This window comes from Zalophus californianus, chromosome 7 (genome assembly GCF_009762305.2).
Source record: "Zalophus californianus isolate mZalCal1 chromosome 7, mZalCal1.pri.v2, whole genome shotgun sequence".
Lineage (NCBI taxonomy): Eukaryota > Metazoa > Chordata > Mammalia > Carnivora > Otariidae > Zalophus > Zalophus californianus.
In genome coordinates, this window is record NC_045601.1 from 144,678,942 (window position 1) to 144,701,992 (window position 23,051).

The 23,051-nt window shown below is 46.8% G+C and overlaps 1 protein-coding gene across 1 annotated transcript; it reads right to left on the reverse strand.

The window, feature by feature from the left end:
• Positions 1-15,520: 15,520 nt before the first annotated feature.
• On the reverse strand, positions 15,521-21,295 carry LOC113928028. The gene is made up of 3 exons (XM_035728355.1): positions 21,258-21,295; positions 16,266-16,770; positions 15,521-15,929 (listed from the first exon to the last, which is right to left on the reverse strand). The coding sequence occupies exons 1-3, from the start codon at positions 21,293-21,295 to the stop codon at positions 15,714-15,716; spliced, it is 759 nt and encodes a 252-aa protein (XP_035584248.1). The 3' UTR covers positions 15,521-15,713.
• Positions 21,296-23,051: the final 1,756 nt, after the last annotated feature.

Consider the following 23,051-nt stretch of genomic DNA (forward strand, 5'->3'; position numbering starts at 1 on the left):
GCAGCCAAAGGGGGTGGTCATTTGCTTACTTTGTATTTGGAAAGAAAAAAAAAAGTCCATTCTTCAAGGAAAGGTTTTTTTTTGACCACTCATCTTTGGTCATCTCTTCTCTCATGCATTTTTTTATTCTTTGCCATCATTGTAATGACGTTTCCAGAGGAAGCAGAGATAAGCACTGGGTTTACTCTCCATTTTCAACCTCTCCGCTCCGTCCCCCAGCTAAACCCCCCACCCCCACCCCCGCCCAACAGCCTGAGCTTTGAGGGGGCCTTCCCTGCCCCTCCTCCACCACCCGCCTCCTGCAACCACCATGTACACCCAAACCCAGGGGCCCCTCTCTGCTCCTCGCCTGCACCTTAGCAGCCCCAGGGAGGGACAATGACAGATGGGCAGGCAGACTTCAAGTTCTTTATACCCAAGTTCCGAGTCAGGCTACCCCTGGCACACTGTGCTCTTCCCTGACTGTGCCTTTGCAGATGTGCTTCCCTCTCTCTCTCTCTCTCTCAAACCCCTCCAGCCCCAGCCCTGCCTCTGGGCATGTCCCCCTGGTGATTCCTACTCTGGGACCCCTCTCCCACTCTAAGCGGTACACACAGAACTGGTGTTCTCTGTCCCGTTCAGCCCATCACAGCCAGGATCGTACCGCGGTCTACAAACATCTGCAAAATGGGTGTGGCACCCGCCCCCTCACCGGGGTCCCCTCACCTCCCCAAAGCCACAGTGGGGTGAGAAGGCAGCTTGCAGTGTCGCATGATGCAGCAAGGAGTTCTTTTCTTCCCAAGCTGGCCAAGCCCTGAGCAGGCACCGAGGCCAGAGGGATCCACTAAAATCCTAAGGGTCACACTACACCCCAGCGTAAAACCCACTCATGGCTACTCGGTGCTGCTGGGCTAAACTCCAAACGCCTGCAGGGCCCACAGATGCACTGTGGGCCCCAGTCTCCGCTCCCCGCCCCCACCTCGTTTTTCTTTCAAGGAAGCCAGAGTCCTCCCAGTCTCCTAGGCTAACTGCTCGGAGAACTTTCCTTCCCTCCACCCCCAGCCCCTTTACAGATTCTGTCCCAGAGCTTTCCTAATAGATTTAAGATGAATTTCTCCATTTGTCTGCATGTAATTATACAATGCATTTGATAGCAAAAAATAAAAAATAATATATTCTCCACAACACCTAGCATATAGTAGGTTCTCCAGTGAACAAGTATTTAATTCATAGTGGAAAGCTCAGAAAGGTAGGGGTGAAGATTGTTCTTCAGGGGGAGTGGGGTTAGAAGGAGCAAGGCGTACAGTTGATAACCACATGATACCTGGGTGCCGGAAGAAAACCTCTTTTCACCCATTTGAGTCATTTAATTTCCTACCTTAAGGGATGAAAAAACTTACCTTTGCGGATGTGAAATAACTTACCAAAGACCAGGATTTGACCCCAGTTCTGCTGACCGTACTGGACTTCTTAAGGTGGACGCTGGCAAGGTCTGGAAAAGAAAGAACAGTGAGTAAAGGCGTGGAGGTGGGGAAAAGTTCCAGGAGATGGACTGGACTGTCTGTGGCAGGGAGTTCGGCGAAGTCAGGAATGAGAAAGCCGACTTGGAATCGGGTTAACTTGGTGATGGCCGCCTCCAGTCCTAGATCGTGTTTGGGTTTAACGAGGGAATCACAGGAGGTGACTGATGAGGCTGATTAAGTGTGGCTTCAGGGAGAAAGATTAATCTGGGAGAGGAGACAGGATGGTTTGGACCTGAGGGAGAGTAGGCAGAAGCTAGGTGGGAAGCTGGCGTCTTAGGGTGGTGGTGTTGGGAGTCGAAGAGCATCCACCGGGTGGATGAAGAGGCGGTGCCTAGATCCGGACCCGGGACAGGAGCGACCAGAGGCTGCGTTCCTTAACTGCTGTGGTTACTTGTCCTGTAAGTGACCTGCACCCGCAGGGAGGGGTTTGGGATATACCCTCAGTAATACCAGTGTCGGCTCTCGGGTAGGATTGCCTTGCGTCTTTTCAGTCAACGTGGAACCAGAAACGTTAGGGATTTCCCGTGGGGAAGTCGAGTCACAGGACGCGTGATTGGGAGGGGTCCGCCTTTGCGGGGAACAGCGTGGAGTCTGCCGGGAAATCCTGTGAGGCGCTCCCGCGGCAGGACACCTCCCGTCTGCACACACACGCACACACGAGCACATGCACGCGTGCACACACGCGCGCACGCACACGGACACGTGCATACACACTCATACCCACACACACGCGGACACACGGACACTTGCACACACGCGCCGCGGTCGTTCGTGGGCCCGGGGCGGGGGCGGGGCGCGAGGGCGGGAGCCTGCGGGCGGGCTCCGCGTCCCGGCTCCGCGTCCCGGCTCCGCGTCCCGACGCACTCCGGGCCCTTCCCGTCCCCGTAGGCAGGCGGCGGCCGGGGCGCGCAGCCGTTCCCCCGACGGAGCCGCGACGCCGCTCGCGCAGCCCGGCCGCCGCCCCCAACCGCACGTCCCCGCTTCGTGCAGGCGCTGCCGGGCGAGGCGGGCCGGAGAGCCGGGAGCGCGCGGCGCGGACGAGAGAGCCCCGTGCGCCGGCCGCCGCCGCGCGCGTCCTCGTGTGTTCGGGCGGCTCGCTGACTTGAGCCAGGCGCGCGGAGCGGCCGGTGCCGGGCTGAGGGTCTGACCTCGGCCGCCGCCGGGGAGGGCCGTGGGCGCGCCGGAGGGGAGCCGGGCAGCCAAGGCCCCCGGGCCGCGACTCCCAGGGGCGCTGTGCTTTCCTTTCCCAAAGGGGCTTTGCTTCAGGTTTGCCGACGACTTCGGCTTCTGCCGGGGTGCGGAACACTTGCCCGCGACTTTCAGTGCTGTCAGCGTTATTCTAATGCTTTCTGACACGGGGATGCGGGATGGGACTCTCGAGTCTATTTAACACGGTTTTAACGAAGAAAGTGCATTGTCTGCACTGTTTGTTGAATCAGTGCTTATTTTTCGGTTCCGTTCTTATGCAAAGGTTAGTGCTGAAATGGTGCTGGCTTTCCTCATACGCGTTAACTTGTTCTTGCAAACTAATCAGAAGGTGCTGCATTTTAATATTTTTTAACAAAGATAGAAAAAGGAATATGGAGTTTGAAGTTGCTGAGGAAGAGCCTTGGCCCTAATTCCTAGTTGATGGCTCCTCATGCAGTTTTGGGACATGGAGTCAGCGGCTGCTGATAATTTAACTTCTACATCTCATCAAAGTCATATTTTTCTCTTCCTACCACTTTTTGCCTTTTCTCTCCCAACACATGATGCTCTTCCTCATTTGGCTGTGAAAGGAAATGAAGGAGAAGGTGGAAAGGAAGGGCAATCGTAGGGTGATGAAATTTAGGAACAGAGGTTGGAAGAGAATCAAGACCCCAAGTCTATACCTTCTATGATTGCTTTGAAGTTTTATCTCAGAGATCATAAAACCAGTCAAATCCACTTTAAACTTGTTCTCTAGGAAATAATTAAACTGATAAAACAATGTTCACTTATAAAAAATGACAAATTTGAAATATACAAAAATTAGAATAGTACAATAAATTCCCATATACCCATTGCCCAGATTCAACAATTATTGAAATTTTGCCACATTTGCTTTATTTGTCCCTCTTTTCTTCCGTTGTTTTATTCTTCTGACTTTAAAAATTTTTAATTTAAATTCCAGTGTAGTTAACCCACAGTGTTATATTAGTTTCAGGTGTCCAATATAGTGATTCAACAATTTCATACAACACCGGGTGCTCATCATAAGTGCCCTCCTTAATCCCCATCACCTGTTTCCCCATCCCCCACCCACCTCCCCTCTGGTCACCATCAGTGTGTTCTCTAGAGTTAAGAGTCTGTTTCTTTGTTAGTCTCTTTTTCCCCCCCTTTGCTCTTTTTGTTTGTTTGTTTCTTTCTTAAATTCCACATGTGTGTGAAATCATATGGTATTTGTCTTTCTCTAACTTATTTCTCTTAGCATAATACCCTCTAGTTCCATCCGTGTCATGGCAGATGGCAAGATTTCATTCTTTCTGATGCTGAGTAATATCCCTTTGGATATACACGCCACATCTTTATCCATTCATCTGTCGATGGATACTTGGGCTGCTTCCATAATTTGGTTATTGTAGATAATGCTGTTATAAACATAAGGGTGCATGTATCCCTTTGACTTAGTGAATATTTGGGGTAAATACCCAGTACTGTGATTACTGGATCATAGGGTAGTTCTGTACTTAACTTTTTGAGGAGCCTCCATTCTATTTTCCAGAGTGCCTGCACCAGTTTGCATTCCCACCAACAGCCGAAGAGGGTTTCCCTTTCCCTGCATCCTCACCAACATCTGTTGTTTCCTGTGTTGTTAATTTTAGCCATTCTGACAGGTGTGAGGTAATACTCATTGTATTTTGATTTGTATTTCCCTGATGAAGAGTGATGTTGAGCATCTTTCCATGTGTCTGTTGGCCATTTGTATGTCTTCTCTGGAGAAGTGTCTGTTCATTTCTTCTGCCCATTTTTTAAATTGGATTATTTGTTTTTTGGGCGTTGTATTTTGCTGAGATATTTTAAATGAAATTGAAACATCATGTAGTTTCATCCCTATTTCATTATGCATTTCTAAAAACCAGGGACAATTCCCTGTGTAACCACGATGCTACTATCAGACCTAACAAAATTAATAGTAATTCCTTGGATACCCTTTAGTTTGTAGATGAAATAAACCCGAGCTACATCTTCTGTTTTGGAAAATGCAGAGAAACTAAGGTAGCCTGGTTCTGGATGTGGATCCATTCTAAGTTTAAGAGTTGAGATAGGACATTTCTTCCATGTGATGCTCACCTTTTATCCTAACTTCCAAGACCCTGGAGTAGAACTGCATTAACTGAGCCTGTTCGTTTCTTCAGAACATTGGCTTCTTGGGGTGCCCGGGTAGCTCAGTCAGTTGGGCGTCAGACTCTTGGTTTCAACTTGGGTTGTGATCTTGGGGTCCTGGGATTGGGTCCTGTTTCAGGCTCCATGCTCAGCACAGAGTCTGCTTGTCCCTTTCTCTCTCAAATAAATAAAATCTTAAAAAAAAAAAAAATGGCTTCTGGGGAGCTAGAGATTTGAATCTTTGAGAACCATTTTCCAGTATTTTTCCTCACTTTCCATCTTCTCCGATAGGCCTTTTCCCGTGGTTAACCATTTCCTTATGACTTCATAGTCTCTTTAACAATGAACTCTTTTAACAATGAACATGGGGCAACCGAAATTAAAAACACATCCCATATCCAATCCAACAGCAAATCCTGTCCCTACTTCAGAATTGTTCTGGAATCAAACTATTTCCCACAGTCTGTTCTCAACACAGAACCAAGAGGGATCCTTTTCAGATATCTTTTAAATCATGTCACCCCTGCTCAGAACTGTCCGGTGGCTTCTCATCTCACTCATAGTAGAAGCCAAAGCCACAGACCCTGGAGAAGTCTGCAGGATCCACATAGTCTGGCTCTGTCTGACCTCTTGACTCTAACCGCCTCCTTGTTACTCTCTTTCCTCTGGCCACGGTGGCCTTCTAGTTGTATTTAAACATGCCAGGCCACTTTTTTTTTTTTTAACATTTTATTTTTTTTTTAAAGATTTTATTTATTTGACAGAGAGAGAATGGGAACACAAGCAGGGGGAGTGGGAGAGGGAGAAGCAGGCTTCCCGCGGAGCAGGGAGCCTGATGCGGGGCTCGATCCCAGGACCCTGGGATCATGACCTGAGCCGAAGGCAGACGCTTAACTGACTGAGCCCCCCGGGTGCCCCAGTGCCAGGCCACTCTTGCCACAGGACTTTCACATTTGCTCTTCCCTCTGCCCAGATCCATATGGCTCCCTTTCTCACCTCCTATGCCATCTTCTCAATGAGGCTGTTTTTTGTCACCCTATTTAAAATGTATTCTCTACCTCCTTGTCTTGCTTTATTTTTACCTATGGCTATACATTGTACTTTACATTTTTAAAATTATCCACCCTGGGGGCGCCTGGGTAGCTCAGATGGTTAAAATTATCCACCTGTCAGTAGAACGCAACCATCATGAGAGGAGGGATTTTTATTTATTTTATTTACTGCTATGTTCTTATTATCTGAAAGAGTAAGCACTTAAAGAATGAACACAGAGAAAAGCTGATCTCTGTCTTTTTGTTTGCTTCAGATTCAGGGATGAGAATTTACACAAAGTCAGTGATTTCAGAGCAGAGCATTACTGAGTAAGGAGTACCAGAGCCCATCAGAGAGAGACGCTTTGAAAACCTTCCTCAGCACCTTTGTATGAAGAATCTTGTGTAGGTGAGAGTATCCGAGCTTAGGAGAAATTGTGTAGGAACACATTACAAGAAACGCCTTTTTGAAGAAAGGGGCTTCACAAAAAATACTAGTCACTTACCTAAAAACCCCGCTGTGGAGCATAAGTATGAATGTAATAGGTTTAGCAAAAGCTAAGACTCTATTCACTGAACAGTAGAGTTCTTACAGGAAGATCTCACTAATTGTAATATATATGAGAAAAGCTTCAGATGGAATTCAAAGCCAATAAAACATCAGATTATTTTTACTGGAGAGAAAATGTAGTGTTGTAATGATTGTGGGAAAGACTTGCATCACCATTCCAGTCTTTTTTTTTTCTTTTTAAGATTTTATTTATTTGACAGAGACACAGCGAGAGAGAGGGAACACAAGCAGGGCGATGGGGGAGAGAGAGGCAGGCTCCCCGCCGAGCAGGGAGCCCGATGCGGGGCTCGATCCCAGGACCTGGGATCATGACCTGAGCCGAAGGCAGACGCTTAACCGACTGAGCCACTCAGGTGCCCCGGAAATCTTTTGGTCTTGTTCCATCTCTTCACATCAAAGAAGATATTAGTGAGAAGCCCTATCAATATGCCAAACGTGGAAGGATCTTCACTCAGCTCATGTCTTTCACAGCATCAGAATTCTGAGAGAAAATTCAGAAGTTCTGTTCTTAAACAGCATCAGAACTCCATGACATACAATATAGACGTCTGGTTTCCAGGCCAACCTGTAAGGAGCTTGGAAGTTCTCACTCCCATCCTCACAACAAGAAAAAAACTGAACAAACTGAACATTAACAACTCTTCTTAGATGCACCAGAGAATTGAAGTCACAGGGCAAATACCGCCCTGAAAACTGGAGAGACAGACAAGCGGATACAGAGAATCTCAACTGACCAAGAGCCTAAACCCAGGTTGGAGCCAGCTACTGATAGGATTAGCTAAAGGCTAATTGATTAGTTGCTGGAGACTGAGTATGGTCTAATTTGAGAGTTAAAAAAACCTGGGGTCTAACCTTTGCGGAGCCCCATGTTTTTATAAGGTTTACTTCCAGGAGCCCTATCAGGTTCTCCCTGTGAAGACCTGAGAAAAATCCTTTCCCTGCTGGAAGTAATAATCTTGAAATAAACCCAGAGCTATTCCATTCTCCTTAACAAATGTCTGCCCTCAAAGAAAACTATTTCATTAAAGTCTACGTGGGGGAAAGGAAACTCCCAACGCTGGCTCCCTCTCGCCTTCCCGTCTCACCTAGAAGGGAGCAGAAGTACTGAGAAGTACTTGTGAAGGTCCCAGCCAGGGTCATAAACACTAAACAACGGAGGCCTAAGCACAGATTAGAGAACACTTCCCCCAGCCACCCTGACATCTGACCACGTCAGTATAGTTCCTGTGTAACAATGGAGGATTACACAGGAAAGAGTTGTCATGTTGCCAGGTGAACTGGGGAGACTCCAGGCCTTGGGGCCTTGACCCAGCCTGTCCCAATGATGTCGCAGAAGGCTCTTGGTCTCCTCAGGAGAAAGAATTCAAGGGCAGACACAACACAGTGTATGAGGGTTACAAGCAGGAAAGTTTATTCGAGCAAAAGTACACTCTCAAGTTGTGAGAGCATGGTGAGCTCAACTGTGCGCCCTGGGGGTTGGGTTTCTGTCTCTTACTGACAGTTGTTAACTAGGGGACAGAATATTTATTACTTGGGGCTGGAAGCAGGGTTTTGAGCTTTTTCTTCCCCACTTGCTCAGGGCTTTCCCGTCGTGGCGCCGCCACCGTGGGCCTGTCCGGTGGGATCCGGCCTCTCGTGGACGCTGCCAGGACGGACCCCTGGCCTTCCCCACAGCGGGCCGCGGCCGCCTCCTTGCGGGCCTCCGGGCATCCCGTTAGAGCCTCACTGTCTACTTTCCCAGTAAGACTCAGGCTGTATTTGGGAAAGAATTTCTTGGGAAACCCAGGGATTACAGAGGAGACAAAAACAAGGACACAGGAAACTAGCCTCTGAGGCCTGTGGCTGCAGAAAACCGAAAACACACAGTCTAACTCCTAGCCACACAAACATAAAACCCCACACCACAGACCTATTTATTATTTACTTCAGTTCCTTACTTACAATACAGCATGTCTGGATTTCCACAAATAATTAAAGGCATACCACAAAGCACAAAACAGGCTAAAGAGAAAGCAAACATCAATCAGAAGCAGGTTCAGATATGGCGTAGATTTTGGAATTAGCAGGAATTTAAAATATGATGAGCATGTTAAGGGCTTTAAAAAGTGCACAACATACAAGAACAGATAATGTAAGCAAAAACTCTAAGTATGAATCAAAAGGAAATGCTAGAATTCAAAAGCAGTGTAAAGAAATGAAGAATAGCTTAGACAGACCCATGAGTAGACCGGACACAGCCAAGCAAAGAATTGATGAGGGAGCAGAAGGCTGGCTGAAGACACAGCACAAGCCGACACCCTGCAACCTTGCCCCACCCCCGACTCCTGGGTGGGACAGGTGTGACGTTCCTCCGGGAAGCTCCCAACTGTCTTCCTGTTAATGCCTTGCTAGAGGGAAAAACAACCTTGACTTGACAATGGCAAATCCTCCGGTATCTGGTAGGTCCTCTTTTGCATAAGAAAGTCCTTTTGAAAACCTCGCTTTGCCTCACCTCCCCCAGCCGCACAGTATATAATCAGCCACGCTCACAACCCCGGGGCAGCCGCTGGTTTGGCCCCCGGGGCTTGACCCCGGGCTTTAATAAACCACCACTTTGCACCAAGAATTCTTTCCTGGTCATCTGCTTTCAACCTCACCCCACCAAACCTCACCTACATTCCAAAACTACATCAGAATCACTGAGCTTGAATATATGTTAATAGAAACTCCCCAAACTGAAAAACAAAGAAAAAAAAGAATAAAAAGAGCATAGCAGAATATCCAAGAACTGTGAGGCAATTACAAAAAATAATTGTAACATGCTCAATGGGAATACCAGGAGGAGAAGGAGACAGTGAGGTAGGAAAGACATTTGGGTTCAAAGCCGTTTCGATGGCTCAAGAAAGAATTCTTGAGACGTCTTTGGTGCAAAAAGATGATTTTATTGAAGCACAGGGACATGACCCATGGGCAGAAAGAGCCATGCTGGGGTCATGAGGAGTGGCCCATTAATATACTTAAAAGTTGGGAGGGGGTTAGGGATAGTAAGTCTCTAAGGAATTTTGGAAGCAAAGTTTCCAGAACCTTGAGGGGGGTAGCTGTTGTTGGGGAAAGGTCATTTATTACCGTCTAATAGAACCTTAGTCATGAGACCCTTCAGATGAATATCGGTGGGTCATCTGCTTGGGGGATGACTGCCAACAGGCATCTTGGAGGGTTTAGAGATAAAGGAAATTTCTAAAAGAATTTTTGTATGTTAAAGTAGACTTACAGGAGCCCGGGGGTTGGTCTAGGATTGCCTTTTGCCCTTAGCAAAGTGTCAACATCAAGGCAGTTGAGTCCCTAGAGAAATGTCACTCTGCGTGTTTCAAGGACTTGTCAATGGGCTCTAGGTAGTAAGGAAATTTAATAATTTTTCTTCTGCCTTTGTTTCCCACATCAAAAGGATCAGAAGAATTATTTGGAGTAATAATGGCTGAGAAGTTTTCAAAATAAATGACAGATAGTACGTAACTGGGGACAATGATCATTGCCTCAATTAATTCATTATCTCTTGATTTATTTCTGATTTTAAACATTTTTCTACCTTATTTCTCTTGATACATTATTTGTGTTTACTTGCTCTTCTGTTCCTTGTAATTTCGTCTTCCTATCTGAAATTATTTTTTTTTTCAATTCTTTCTTGAGTTGTTAGTTCTTTTCCAAACCTCTCTATTTCTGGTTGTGATATTATAATATAATAAGAAATATGTATCTGGCCTTGTCCCAGTTCCTGAGCTCCTAAAATTAGGGACAAACTAATATGAAAACAAAACAATGTCATATTTATCATTTTGTGAAACACTGAATTAAAATGTATCTGAGACTTCTCCACTGTTCAGATAAAATAGTATTAGCTACTCGAAGACCAGTTTACATGCATTTAACTTTCCTAGGCCAGCCTTTCGCACCAAGACCGCGTAAGTGTTATAATCACAACCTCACACATTTATTCCTCTTAGTGAGCTCTTTGGAAAGAGCTGAGGGCAACTTTTGAACAGATTATTTGACATATTCTTAATCCCAGGAGTACTGATTTAGCAAAGCTATTACAGGAAAGAGGTTTGGAGGCCTTAGAAGTAAATAACACCATCCTGCTGTATACTTACTAGATAAAAGGATGCAAGTCAGGAATGGCCAGATGGAAGAGATGTGTACGGCAAGGTATAGGGGTATAAGGTGCCTCTCCTGGTACCTTGATGTATTCACCAACCAACCTGGAAGCTCTCTGAACCCCTTAGGTTAGGGTTTTTAATGGAGGCTTCATTACAGTGGCTCAATGGGTTAAATCACTGGCCATTAGTGATTAACTCAACCTCCAGCCCCTCTCCCATACTTGGAAGTTAGGACTGGGGCTGAGAGTTCCAACTGTCTAATCACACGGTTGGTTTCCCTGGTAACCAGCAGCCCCATCCTTAGGGGCTTTCCAAAAGTCGCCTCATTAACATAAACTCAGGGTGGTTGTAAGGGACTTTTATGAATAACAAAGGATGCTCTTTCATCTTTATCATTCTGGAGCTGTTTCCAGAGCTGGGGACAGAAACCAAATATAAGAGACGATGTTTCTATTGCTTTTATTACTTAGGAAATTACAAAGGTTTTAGGAGAAAACAAAAAGGGTTTTAGGAGCTCAGGAACTGGGACAAGGCCAGATACATATTTCTTATTATATTATAATATCACAACCAGAAATAGAGAGGTTTGGAAAAGAACGAACAACTCAAGAAAGAATTGAAAAAAGGAAAAATAATTTCAGATATGAGGACGAAACTACAAGGAACAGAAGAGCAAGTAAACACAAATAATGTATCAAGAGAAATAAGGTAGAAAAATATTTAAAATCAGAAGTAAATCAAGAGATAATGAATTAATTGAGGCAATGATCATCAATGGCTGACATTATTGCCATTATGTACCTCTAATAGATGTATACACCACCACCTATGAAGTAGCCTTTCCGCCAAAATAAATATAGATATATAGATATAATTAAATATATCTATAAATTATATATAAATGTAAAAATATAAATATAGATATATTTGGCTAAGCCTCTTGGATCTATTGATTTATGGGAAACACAAGGGACAAAAGAAATCTGTTAAATGACACTGTGGGAATACAACCAGCAAAATCCAAAACAACAATGGGAAACACTATGACAAACAACCTAGTTAATTCACTAAAAAGTTGCAAGAAAACAAATACGTAGAAGACGACACTATAGAAAGTCTCAAGAGACCTACCAACCAGTCATAATATACGGACCTTATTTGGACTCCGATTCAGCTGAGTGGCGCGAGTTCTTTAGGCTCTAATAAGATGCCTGGAGGTCAGCCAAGAGGAGGTCATGGCCAGCTCTCAGAGTCAGAAGCCCGTCCTGGCAGCACTCCAAGACACAGCACAGGAAGCCGGATCCAACCAGACAGGTCCAAGATGACTGACAAAGTAGGCCAGAAACCCATGACCGAATAAGAAAGAAAAGGCAGAAAACCCTGCTTCCAAGAAATTACCCCCCCAAATAATGAATATTCCATCGCCTTGTTAACAACTGTACATAAAAGATAGAAACCCAAAGCCGATAGCACGCAGCTCACTCTCTTGAGCTTGCAGCTCAGATACGGAGAGTGTACTTTCACTTCAAGAAATTCTCTTGCTTCTCTGTTGTGTTGTCTGTCCTTGAATTTTTTCTTGTGATAAGACCAAGGGCCTTTGGTGACATCTTTGGGGTGCTCTGGATCAAGGCCTCAGGGTCTGGAGTCTCCCCAGTTCACCCAGCAACAAAACAAATAATTGTAAAAATTTAAAAATTATATAAACAAGAAAATGTGAACAGGGATATTATCTGGATCCAGTGAGGAACATAGAAGCAGTGTAAGTACCATGAAACACGAAACAAACATAAGGTGCTATTATTTTAGATTGAAAGCAGAAAGTACCGTAGGTGAGGAAATTTGAGTCATGGGAGAAGCGAGTATTACCTTGTGCTACCGGGTTTTGTAGTTTTCAAGCATCACATCTCTATCTGTGTGTCTGAGCAAGGTTCATTTGTTGCCGCGTCTTCTGGGTGAAGTCTACAATCGTGTGGAATATTGTCAGTTCCTGAAAATCAAAGATACATAGACCTATAGATAGGTCTAGTACTAGGATGAAGAATGAAGTAGCCAGAAGTGAGATAGGACCAAACTAAAAATAACACTGAGAGTGTTCAAAGCTGTAAGGACAAATAAAAGACTGCCCCAGAATGCTAACTACGTGGTAAGCCTAAAGAGTCAAGGTGGGGACAGGAGGCGGCCCCCAAAGGGTTGTCAGCAAGGAAAACAGTCGAACTGATAGTCTGCTGTGTTTGACCATACTGAGGTTTTCATGGATCTACCGGTGAATTGATGCATTGGTACATAGAACACTAAGCAGAAAAAAGGGGCAGTAACTACCTTTAGGAAAAACAAAAATCTGTACAAAAAAGGAAAATTAATCATAGTGTACTGTGTGGCTGAGCTGTGAACAATATGTAGTCCTAGTTATCAAAACTGATTTCACCCAGCCTTGTGATACCAGTTTATTGGAAAGGTTGGGGAGAAGATGTGTATGGGAAGGTTGAGAGAGGTAAAAATGCTTATCCTCCATAGCAAAAGCCAATATATAATTACCTAAAAATGAAAAATCAGGAATAAAATCAAGAATAAAAAATAAAATAAATGTTTCTTCTTAGAAACATTCAGGGTAACACCAAAATAGCCAAAAGACTTAATAATAGTTCCTTTGGACAGCAGGTCATGGACGTAGGGATGACTGTTTTTCCTTATAAACCTAATAGTACTGTTTGGCTTTTAAAAATATGCATAGATAGTATTTTGTTAAATAAAAAAAAAAACCCTATTTTTGTAAATGTTTCATGGACAATTATGGAGAGATTTATTATTACTAATTGCCTACATAATTATTCACACTACCTCCTTGCCCAACAATCTCCCAATACACTTTTTTAAATCATTAGGAAATATTCAAGACGTTCAAAATATTACAAATGTTAACATAAAGAATACACACGTAACCACCTAGCTGAGGAAATCAGCATTAACAGTACAAATGAAGTCCCTTCTTCCTTCTCTTCGGAAGTTATAATGACTATACCCAAACAGCTAAACTTTCTGATTTAAAACTAGTTATCCATTCCCTCTCTTTATTTTACTAAGGTTAGAGTCATCTGATGTGATTTCTGAAGTATCTGCTTAAGGATTCGCTAAAGGTTCTTAAAAGCGTTTTCTCTGCTCGTTGATGTGATATCTAGATTCTTCCCATCAAAAAGCCTAATCTCCTGATTTCCCTTATCTATCAGTGGTACAACCCTCAGGCTTGAAGTATAGCCATTGCCCTTGACTTCTGTCTCTTTGACACCCCAACTCTGTCTTGGCCAGTTCTGTCCTTACATGGGATGAGGTAAGGGAAAGATGGTCTAGTACAAGGGAAGGAAGTTTGTTCCCACTGCACAAGTCCAGGAGCAGAAGCTCAACCTCACCCGGGTCTCTGCTGGCGGGAGAATGTTAGCGGCTCCCTGCTCCATACCCTACACTGTTTTCTTTGCCTGTTTTAAAATGTAGGTTTTATTTATTGTTTAGGTATGATGACATCAAGAGATGATTGCCACTGAGAAGAGAGCTTGTTACTCACTGTTCCTGAGGTGCATGTATGCCGTGCCCGGCCAGGCAGCGCCACATGCGGGGGAAGCACCAAGGTTGGTCAGGAGGCTGAAGAGGTGGGAGGAAAATGTGGGCAAAAGCCTTTATTGTGGTTTCCATATGGAAAAGAACAGACGAAGGAGGGTAGGCAGGTTTAGAATTGGCCAGTTTGAATTATTTCAGTGGGGGAGTGTAGGGACCTGGGGTGATTAGGAAAGGTAAATAGCAGAGAGTAGCAGCCAAAGGGGAGGTGGGGAAGGGCGTTTGGGGCTCTGGATTGGTTAGTTTGCCTATGAAAGCTATGCTGGGGGCCCCGCAAATTGTTGGCTATCTCTAGGACTCTGCTAATCCTGAGAAGGGACAATCCCCCTTGCGTCTGTGAGGTTCCAAATATCAGAGCGTCAAGGAAGAAGAAGAATATGGTTAATACAACCTTTAGTCTTCCTCACCCACGAGCTCTCAGCTCATGTGGCACTTCTTCAAGGGAGCTTTCTGGGACTCCCAGGCCAGGGCATTTTACTCTCACAGCTCCTTCACAATCTGTAGCTTATGTGATTATTTGATTAAAGTCTGTCTTCCTAACCAAACTTCTTAACCAAATCCAACATGAGGGCAGGTAATTTCTTTTTTGTCTACCTTTGTACCCATAGCTACAAAACCGTGCTTGGCACACAGTAGATGTTCAAGAAATACCTATCAAATAAATAAATGATCGAATGTCTCTGAGCCTTAGTGATTGGCACACCAAAATGAAAAACTACAGGAATTTCACTCATACCTGCAAGTTAAATCCCTGAGACCAGCAGCTTAGAAACTATTTTCCAAGGAAATCATGCTTGGCATTTAGGGTGCTAGGTCAAACTTAAATAAGCTTATGCAATGAATAATATCCCTAACGTGTCTGACTCACAAACCATCGTTAACAGTGTGGGAAATACGGATTCTGAGTTCTGGACGGGAGAAGCCTGCACTTATCAGTGCAGTCAGCTCCTATGGGTGCATTCTAAAATCAGCAAGGATCTGGAGTGAGGCTCCATCCCGCGCGGAGGGAGAGGGTACCAAGCAATTCGATTTGCTCTCAGTTTACTTTTCCATAGAGAGGTCTGTCCATAATTCCCTACTGTAGACATGAGCATAAATCCTAATGAACTTTGTCCTAAGACGTTTTGAAACATGCAGAGATCATCTTAGGACTGAGAAATTTCTGTGCAGCCCATGCAAAGGTCAGTTTCTGTTTATAAATTGAGGACTGCCTGAATGCCCAACCCATTACTTGACTCCGAGGTGTGTACAGAATCACTGCAGCTTTGTAGCTTCATAGATCCAAGCTAGAAGAATGTGAGCAAGGAAGTCATGGTGTGGTGGTCGGAAGAATGATCCATTAGACGAGACTTGTAGCCCCAAGGGCGCTACTTGTTCCCCGAACACAGGGCAGTCATTTAGCCTGAGTGTTTCCTCATTTCCACTTACTGCACAAAACTACTAAGAAATTTAAAACACATAGAAGCGCAAAGAGCAAAATGCTCAGATCTTATTTAATAACTCCTAACACTGGAGTGAATGAAGACTAATGCCGAGTGCTTATCTGGGAGCCACTGCTGTCAAGCTGTACAGGAATGTACTCAGTCGGTGGAACCCTAACGAAGACGTCCGCGACGTTACGCATATTTTGAACATGAGCAAGGTGAGGCAGGCATAGTAGTTCCAGCAGGCCACAGAGCCAGCGCTTGAGTCTGCGAAGCCTGGGGCCGGGGAGCCCATTCTTCTGTGCTACCGTGCGTCCCTGCAAGGAAACACACTTTGGGAAAGTGGGCCGGGGCTCTGATGATTGTATTGTCCCCTCCCCCGAAGCACGGGAGGCGAGGCGAGCGTTCGTTCTCCGGACCCACAGACCATAGTGGCACACGCGCAGCGCCGGAGGGAGAGAAGGGGGTCGTGGCCTGATGCGAGGGCGACATCACGGAGCAAGACAAGAGTTGTCTTCCGAGATGTCCCCTTGGAGGCTGGTTTCACCTGGTCTTGCATCACCCTTCTGTTCTCCATGGCCTCCTCTGAGGCTCTGAAACAACAGAACCCGCCCCTCACCATCCCTTTGACACAGACGATTTTGCGGTTTCACCTTAATCCTAAATTTCCCTGGTAAAGCAACCACAGGTGGCTTCGACCTCAGCGGCTTCAGGATATACTCCTTCGCGCGGGTCTTCTTCCAAAACCTCAGGCTGGAACGCTGTAGGCCAGGTTCGCGGTTCCAGAGCGGCGGGCACGCGGCCGCTCGGCCTCCCGGTCCCGCCCGGGCCGCAGCTGCGCAGACGCTGGGCTGGCAGACGGGCCCGATTTCAGCCTCACACAGGAACTTGCCTCCCGGGGCGGCACCCGGCTCTACACGGCCTTGGCCTCCTTCGCGGGCTGGCACAACGCGCGCAGTCGCGCGTCCCTCCGGCACAGGGGAGGTGGCCTCTCCGAGCGACGCGCACCCTCCCGGCCCGCTGAGAGCACGGCTGAGAACTACAGTTCCCAGAAAGCCCCGCGGCGCCCCGGCTCCCGGACTCCATCTCCCAGGAGTCTTAGGGACAAGCCCCGCCCACACCGAGAACCCTGTGTGACGTCCCTGCCCCAAGCTTCCGCTGGCGTGGGGGGGGGGGCGGCCCTCGGCAGGCGCTGGGCGTGCCGGTGCGCCCCGTTGGGGGCGGGGCGCCGGCCGTGGGGGAGCGGCTGCCTTTTCTCACCAACTGAGGAGTCGGGGTGAAGCCGTCGCCCTTGCTCGTTCCCCGGCCTGCCGCCTGCCGATGTGCGTCCCGGATGTGTGCGCTGGCGGACTGAGCCCCCTCCCGGGGCCTGACTGCGCCCGACCGAGGGGGCCCGCGGCGCCCCCGAGGAGCGTGAGGAGCGAGCCGCGCACGGTGCTGCCCGCGTCGGGCCGATCCAGTAAATGTGCGCGCAGCCTCTCGTCCTCCCTGACACCTGTTTGTACCTACCCAGCTAGGTATGGAGAGAGAGGCGTGTGTTTATATGTAACCAATTACGGTGTACAGGTAACAGTTTACACCCTCCACTCCCCCGCGTTCGTGTTTTACGCTGTAGGTTTTAATAGTGCTGCCAAAGACCTAACTAATCCTGCCCAGTGTCAGCTTTCCTTCTCAGGCTTTCTAAACGCCGGTGTTCTTATTTTGTACCCTTAGCAAATGCTTCGGTCACTTATTATCAAAACAGCTTTATAAAATTAGTTCTATTAGTTGTGATAATGGCATTATGGTTATGTTTTAAAAGGAAGAAAAAGTCCTTTATGGGTTAGGAGATACAACTCATATCATACCTGGGTCTTATTGAAAAATACTCCAGGAATAAATAAAAGGGGAATGAGGGGGCGATCACTAAACAAGATTGGCAAAATACTGATCAGTATTGAAGCTGAGTGAGGGATACAGTGGAGTTCGCTATACTAGCCCGTGTCTAATGGAAATTTCCTTTAATGATTTATTTTTATGTGTACCAGTATTCCTCATGGAACAGGGAGGTCCACCAATTCCTTCCTGCCTCATGTTCAAGTCATCCCTTCACCACTGCGCAAATGAAGAATTTTTCCCTCCAGTCACCTCCGTGATGCTAGCGATTCCTTTCCCTGGGACCCATCTTGTTACTAGATTTTCCACCGTACCTCTGAGGCTAAAGTAAATCTCTGCTTTTCCCAGAACATGCCTTTTATCTTCGTGCTCCCCCACTCTCTCTCCTCCTGGTCTCAGACATACGTGACCTTGGCATCTGACTTACAGCCTTCTGCTCTATTTCTTGGTCTCGTTTCATTCCGAGTGACATCAGTGTGGCTCACAGGGTAAACGCTCGGTAAATATTTGTTGAATCTCCGCGTCCACATGGATGAATCATCCAGCAACCATTCTGCCTTTTCTCTGGAACCCTGGTGTTCTTGGCAGGCAGGAATCCCCATGCCTTTGGCCAGTGTAGCATCTGCGCCTTGTGCTTTTCCTCTCCCACCGGTGAATCTAATCCTTCCCTTTTTAATTCTTGTTCCAAAAGTTCTCCTCCTCCTCTGCCTTTAAAAGGTGCCTGCCGTCTGCTCCCCACCCACCAGCTTCTGTCCTCCACACTTTGCACACCCACCACTTAGCTCCTCTCCATCCCAACTTCATTGGAGATCCAGTCCTTTTTGTCTCCTTTATGACTTTGCTCTCACACTCTTCAGTTTTCAGTCTTCTTCTGGTGACTCATTTCATTATCACTTTAAACAAGTCTAATAGATCTCTTCTATTTAAAAACATCTTCATTAAACCCACATGCTACTCTAGCCACCAAGCTAATTCTCTCCTAATATTGCCAGATTTCTGTCCCTTTAGACTGTTTCTTCAGCTCTACACCATACCATCATCCGCGTGTTCCCAGCCCCCGGAATTTGACCTGTCCCCTTGCAGCTCAGCTACATCTGCTCACAGGGAAAGGAGAATTAAAACTCCATGGGGCTATCATTTTCACCAATCAGACGCAAAAATTCCCAGATTTGACAGCATAGTTGTCAAGGCTGTGGGGAAGAGTCGGTCTCAGAGGTCGCTGGAGCAACCCCACGAAGGGGAGTGTGGTAATATCCGACGGTTGCATATATCTGCCCCTATTTCAAATGACATATATACGAGGTGATTCATTGAATAGTTTGTAATAGCAAAAAAAAATTGATAAGAAGCTAAATGTCTTCCATCTACGGAACTGGTTGAGTAAATTCTGCCTGTCCATACAATGAGATAGTGTGCGTCTTGTGATGGTTCATTTTGTGTGTCAACTTGGCTAGGCTCTGTGCTGCGTTGTTGGCCAGACCCTAGGTGTTTCTGTGAAGGTATTTTGTAGATGTGATTATTGAGTAAAGTTGCTAACCCTCTGTAACGTGGGTGGGCCTCATTCAATCAGTGGTAAGCCGTCAGACAAAAACAGGTGTCTCAGAGCAGAAGGAATTCTGCCTCAAGACCTTAACACCGAAATCTTGCCCGAGTTTCCAGCCTGCTGGCCTGCCCTAGGGATTTGGGACTTGTCAGCTCCCATGATTGCATGAGCCAATTTTTTAAAATAAATCTCTTTCTGTATCTAAATCTGTATGTCATCTATATGGATTCTGTCTCTCTGAAGAGAATGAAACAGCACTACAAAAAAAAAAAAAAAAATCTCCAGAATATATTTTTGAGTGAAAAAAAGCCAGGTGAATAACATTCTATGTGCCATATCCAGTGTTAAAGAAGAATTAAAACAATATGAATTTATGTTTGCTTTTATCTGCACCAGAATCCTAGAAGGGTACACAAATTAATTAAAGTGGTTACTTGAAAGGGACTTCTAGACAGGTGCAGGACAGAGGTAGGAGTGACAAGTACAATGTACTTTTTTATACTTTCGTAATTTTTGAGCCATGTGACTATTTTTACCTGTTCAAAAACTTGCATTTTCTGTGGATTTCAGGAGCTCCTACTTGCCACACACAGTCTTGCCTTGGAATTTCATCTCGCTTCTCAGAGCTTTGACCCTCCTAGTACTCTGACTTGCTTTATCTCTTTCTCTGACTCTTCTGTTTCTTGACTTTGGACATTCTCCAAAGTTCTGTGTTTAGCATCTTTCCTCTGGCTCTCCGCAGCTTAAACCATTAACTCTGAGGTCCTGGTCTACATCGCCACACAGCCTTCCTCATGAGCTTAAGACCTACGTTTCCACCTATTTCCTAGGTGTCTGCAGATCACTATTCTGTTGGCGCCACAAACTGATGTGTGTGAAAAGGAACCCATCATCTTCAACCCCACTTGTTAGACTGGCTACCGTGTCGAGTGGTATCCCCAGCCCTTTAGAGGGCATTTTGGTGGTCACAGTGACTGGGGAGTGTTACTTTGATTTAGTGGGCAGGAGTCGGTGATGATAAACATCCTAAAATGCGTGTGGCAATCTGGCACAGTGGGAACTGTCCCCCTCAAATGCCAATAGGGTGACCGCCTCACCTGCCAACCCATTGTCTTGGTTCAAGCTATGGTGCCATCTGCGGCTCTTCTCTTTTCCTTACTCCTACAGTTAGCCCATCACCCAGCCCTGTTGATCCCCCTCTTGCTGCCGTCTCTGGCTTAGTTCACATACGAGCTCTCAGCTACAACTTTGTGAAGGCTTCCTAAACTGGTCTCTGCCTCTGGGCTTCCATTCCCTGCTCTTCACGTTTGCTGTCAGTTATCTTCCCCCAAAACATAGCTGATCGTGGTACTCTTGAGTAAGCACACACCCGAGACTGAAAGCCCGCTTTGCCCACCTTCTCTCCACTCCTGACCTGTGTGGGGCAAAGCATCCCTTTCCACCTCCTCTGTGCTCCCCTCTGGGGAAGGACCAAGGTGCTACTCAGGAGCTCCTAGATTCCCATGTGAAAAAAATCACCCTCCTGGGGCGCCTGGGGGGCTCAGTCGGCGAAGCGTCTGCCTTCGGCTCAGGTCGTGGTCCCGGGGTCCTGGGATCGAGCCCCGCATCGGGTTCCCTGCTCGGCGGGGAGCCTGCTTCTCCTTCTCCCTGTGCGCCTCCCCGCCACCCCCGGCTCGTGCTCTCTCTTGCAAATAAAAAAAATTTTTAAAAAATTCTGGATCTTGAGATGGGGAGATGATCCCGAGTACGAGGGTGGACCTCATAAGAGGGAGGCAAAGAAGAGGAGGCGGCAGTGGGGACCGGGACTGGAGTGATACCACCATCTCTAAGAGGCAGGGAATGGTTTCTCCCGTGCAGCTTCCCGAAGGAGTATGGCCCTGGCAACACTTTGATTTTGGCCCGGCGACACTGATTTCAGACTTCTGGACGCCAGGAACGTGAAAAGGAATGTGTTGTTTAAAGCCTCCAAGCTTGTGGCACTTTGTCCCAGTGGCCATGAGAGCCTTGCCCTTGCCCTTCCAGGCTCGGGGGTGTCTCTGGGAGGGCTCAGTGCCAGTGCTCCGCTGGCCTTGCTTGGTTCCCCATCTTGGGGGAATTTTCTTCCATTGAACTGCTTGAGGGGGCCATCAGTTTCTCTCTGGGACTCTGCCCAGAGGTGCGGCAAAGAAAGTAAGGGAGCAGCCAAGAAGAGGCCCCCGAAAATCTCTTCCTTTACCAAGAGACCCACGGTTGTTTCCGGATCTTCTTGGGCGGTGATGGGGCCATCGGCCGTCAGAGCTGTGAGTCCAGGTTTTGCTGGCCCTAGAGTGTTCTGCTCAGAACTGCCTTTCTAGGAGGACTTAGTAACCATACATTCCCTACTTCCTGGGCCTTGAGCCTGGATATTTTCTTGCCGGTCCAGGACCGAGGTGAGTCAGGCAGTGGTGGGTTCATCCACAGCTCAAGCACCTGGACGCCCATCTGAGGCACAGGCTGTGACCAAGACAGTGTCTGGAACACAGGTCCCAACCCATTGTGAGGGCATTCTTCCCCTCCCTTCTCCACACCCCTTTACAGGGACAAATCCAGAGAGAGAGAAACTTCTCTGACCTTTCCCTTGTTGCATCAAACTATTTTTCCTGGGAACCCCTCTCTACCAGCAGCTGGAAAGAGATCTAGCACCACTGAAATCGAACAACTGCAGTTCACAGAGGAAAAAGTTAATGGATTGTTGTTTTTTTCTTCCCATCAACACTAATTTGTTCTGCCATATTTCTGAAACCTTTAGCAACTGCCAACACTCTCAGCACTGATAGACTACAAAATGAAAGAACAGGGAGCAAAGTGATGCGTGGTGTAACAGTATGTCTTGTTCCAACGCAGCAGACAGGCGTGATCTTAGTTTTACAGGATGTTTTTGTAGAAGAGCCAGAATTTTTGCAGGCAGGCCGTTGGATTCCTAACACCTATGCATGAAGATCACCAGCTGAAACCCAAGCTGTGTTCGCGCAAGGACTCAGATGGAGGTGGTGGCCTGGTGACCGGACGCGGGCACAGTGGATCAGATGTCAAGACTGATGACTCCACACCGGCACCAAGATGGTGTGAAAGTGAGACTTTCTGGGGAGAGCACAGCAAGCTCCCCACATGGTCAGAAAATAGTGTGGAGGGGTTCCTGGCGTGGGGTTTTATGATGGATGGGGGGACTGGGTGAGAGTTCTCACATGTGAGCCAGGGATTGTGTGGGTTGAACACCCTGCACCCCAGCATGCCCAAAGAAGAAGCACCAGGACTACCAGGCGGGGGGGGTAGGGGGGTGCCCAAAGCCAGGAATCAAAAATAGAAAGACCCTTAATTACAGGTGGTTTCTGCATGAAGTCGAGAACCTTACGGGAAAGAGTTCACGCTCAGGGAAGTGAGTGGCTGTGTATCAGACGTTCAGGACAGAGGTTCAGGAGCCGATTAAAGGGTGATTCTCGCACAAAAGAGTGCCACTTGCTGTCTGGGGTTTATACAGTCCTCTTTGTCAGCTGCTTGGATTATGGAGAGAAAACAGTAATAAAGACCAAGTCCAACTTTTCAAAGAACTCTCTCCAAACATCTGTTTCCTAGAAGGCGAGGGGACGTCTGTGCTTGTGTGTGTGCTACAAAGGACCGGGGCCGGGGGGAGGCTGGAGAGGCAGTTTCTGGGTTGGAGGGAGAAGTGAGGGGAGCGGGGTCTTCTCCTTTTTACGACCTAGACCTGGAAACCAGGTCACTTCTGCTGAGTGCTGCTCAAGGAGGGGTGACAGCCCCCGAGTTGGGGAGGTTGAGTGGGAGAATGGGCTTTCTGGAAGAATGTTTTAGGACCGGAAATACTGCTAGGGCCATTTTTGGAAAATAGTGTTTCCAGCCAGGGAAGGATCTGAGAGACGGAGCTTTCCAAGCAGAAGCCACAAGGACCACTCTCTCTCAGTCACTGTGGTATTCACTCAATTCCTCAAATTTTGTACTTCTAGCAACCAGATTTATAAATGTTAACATTCTGTGTGGGTAGGATTTG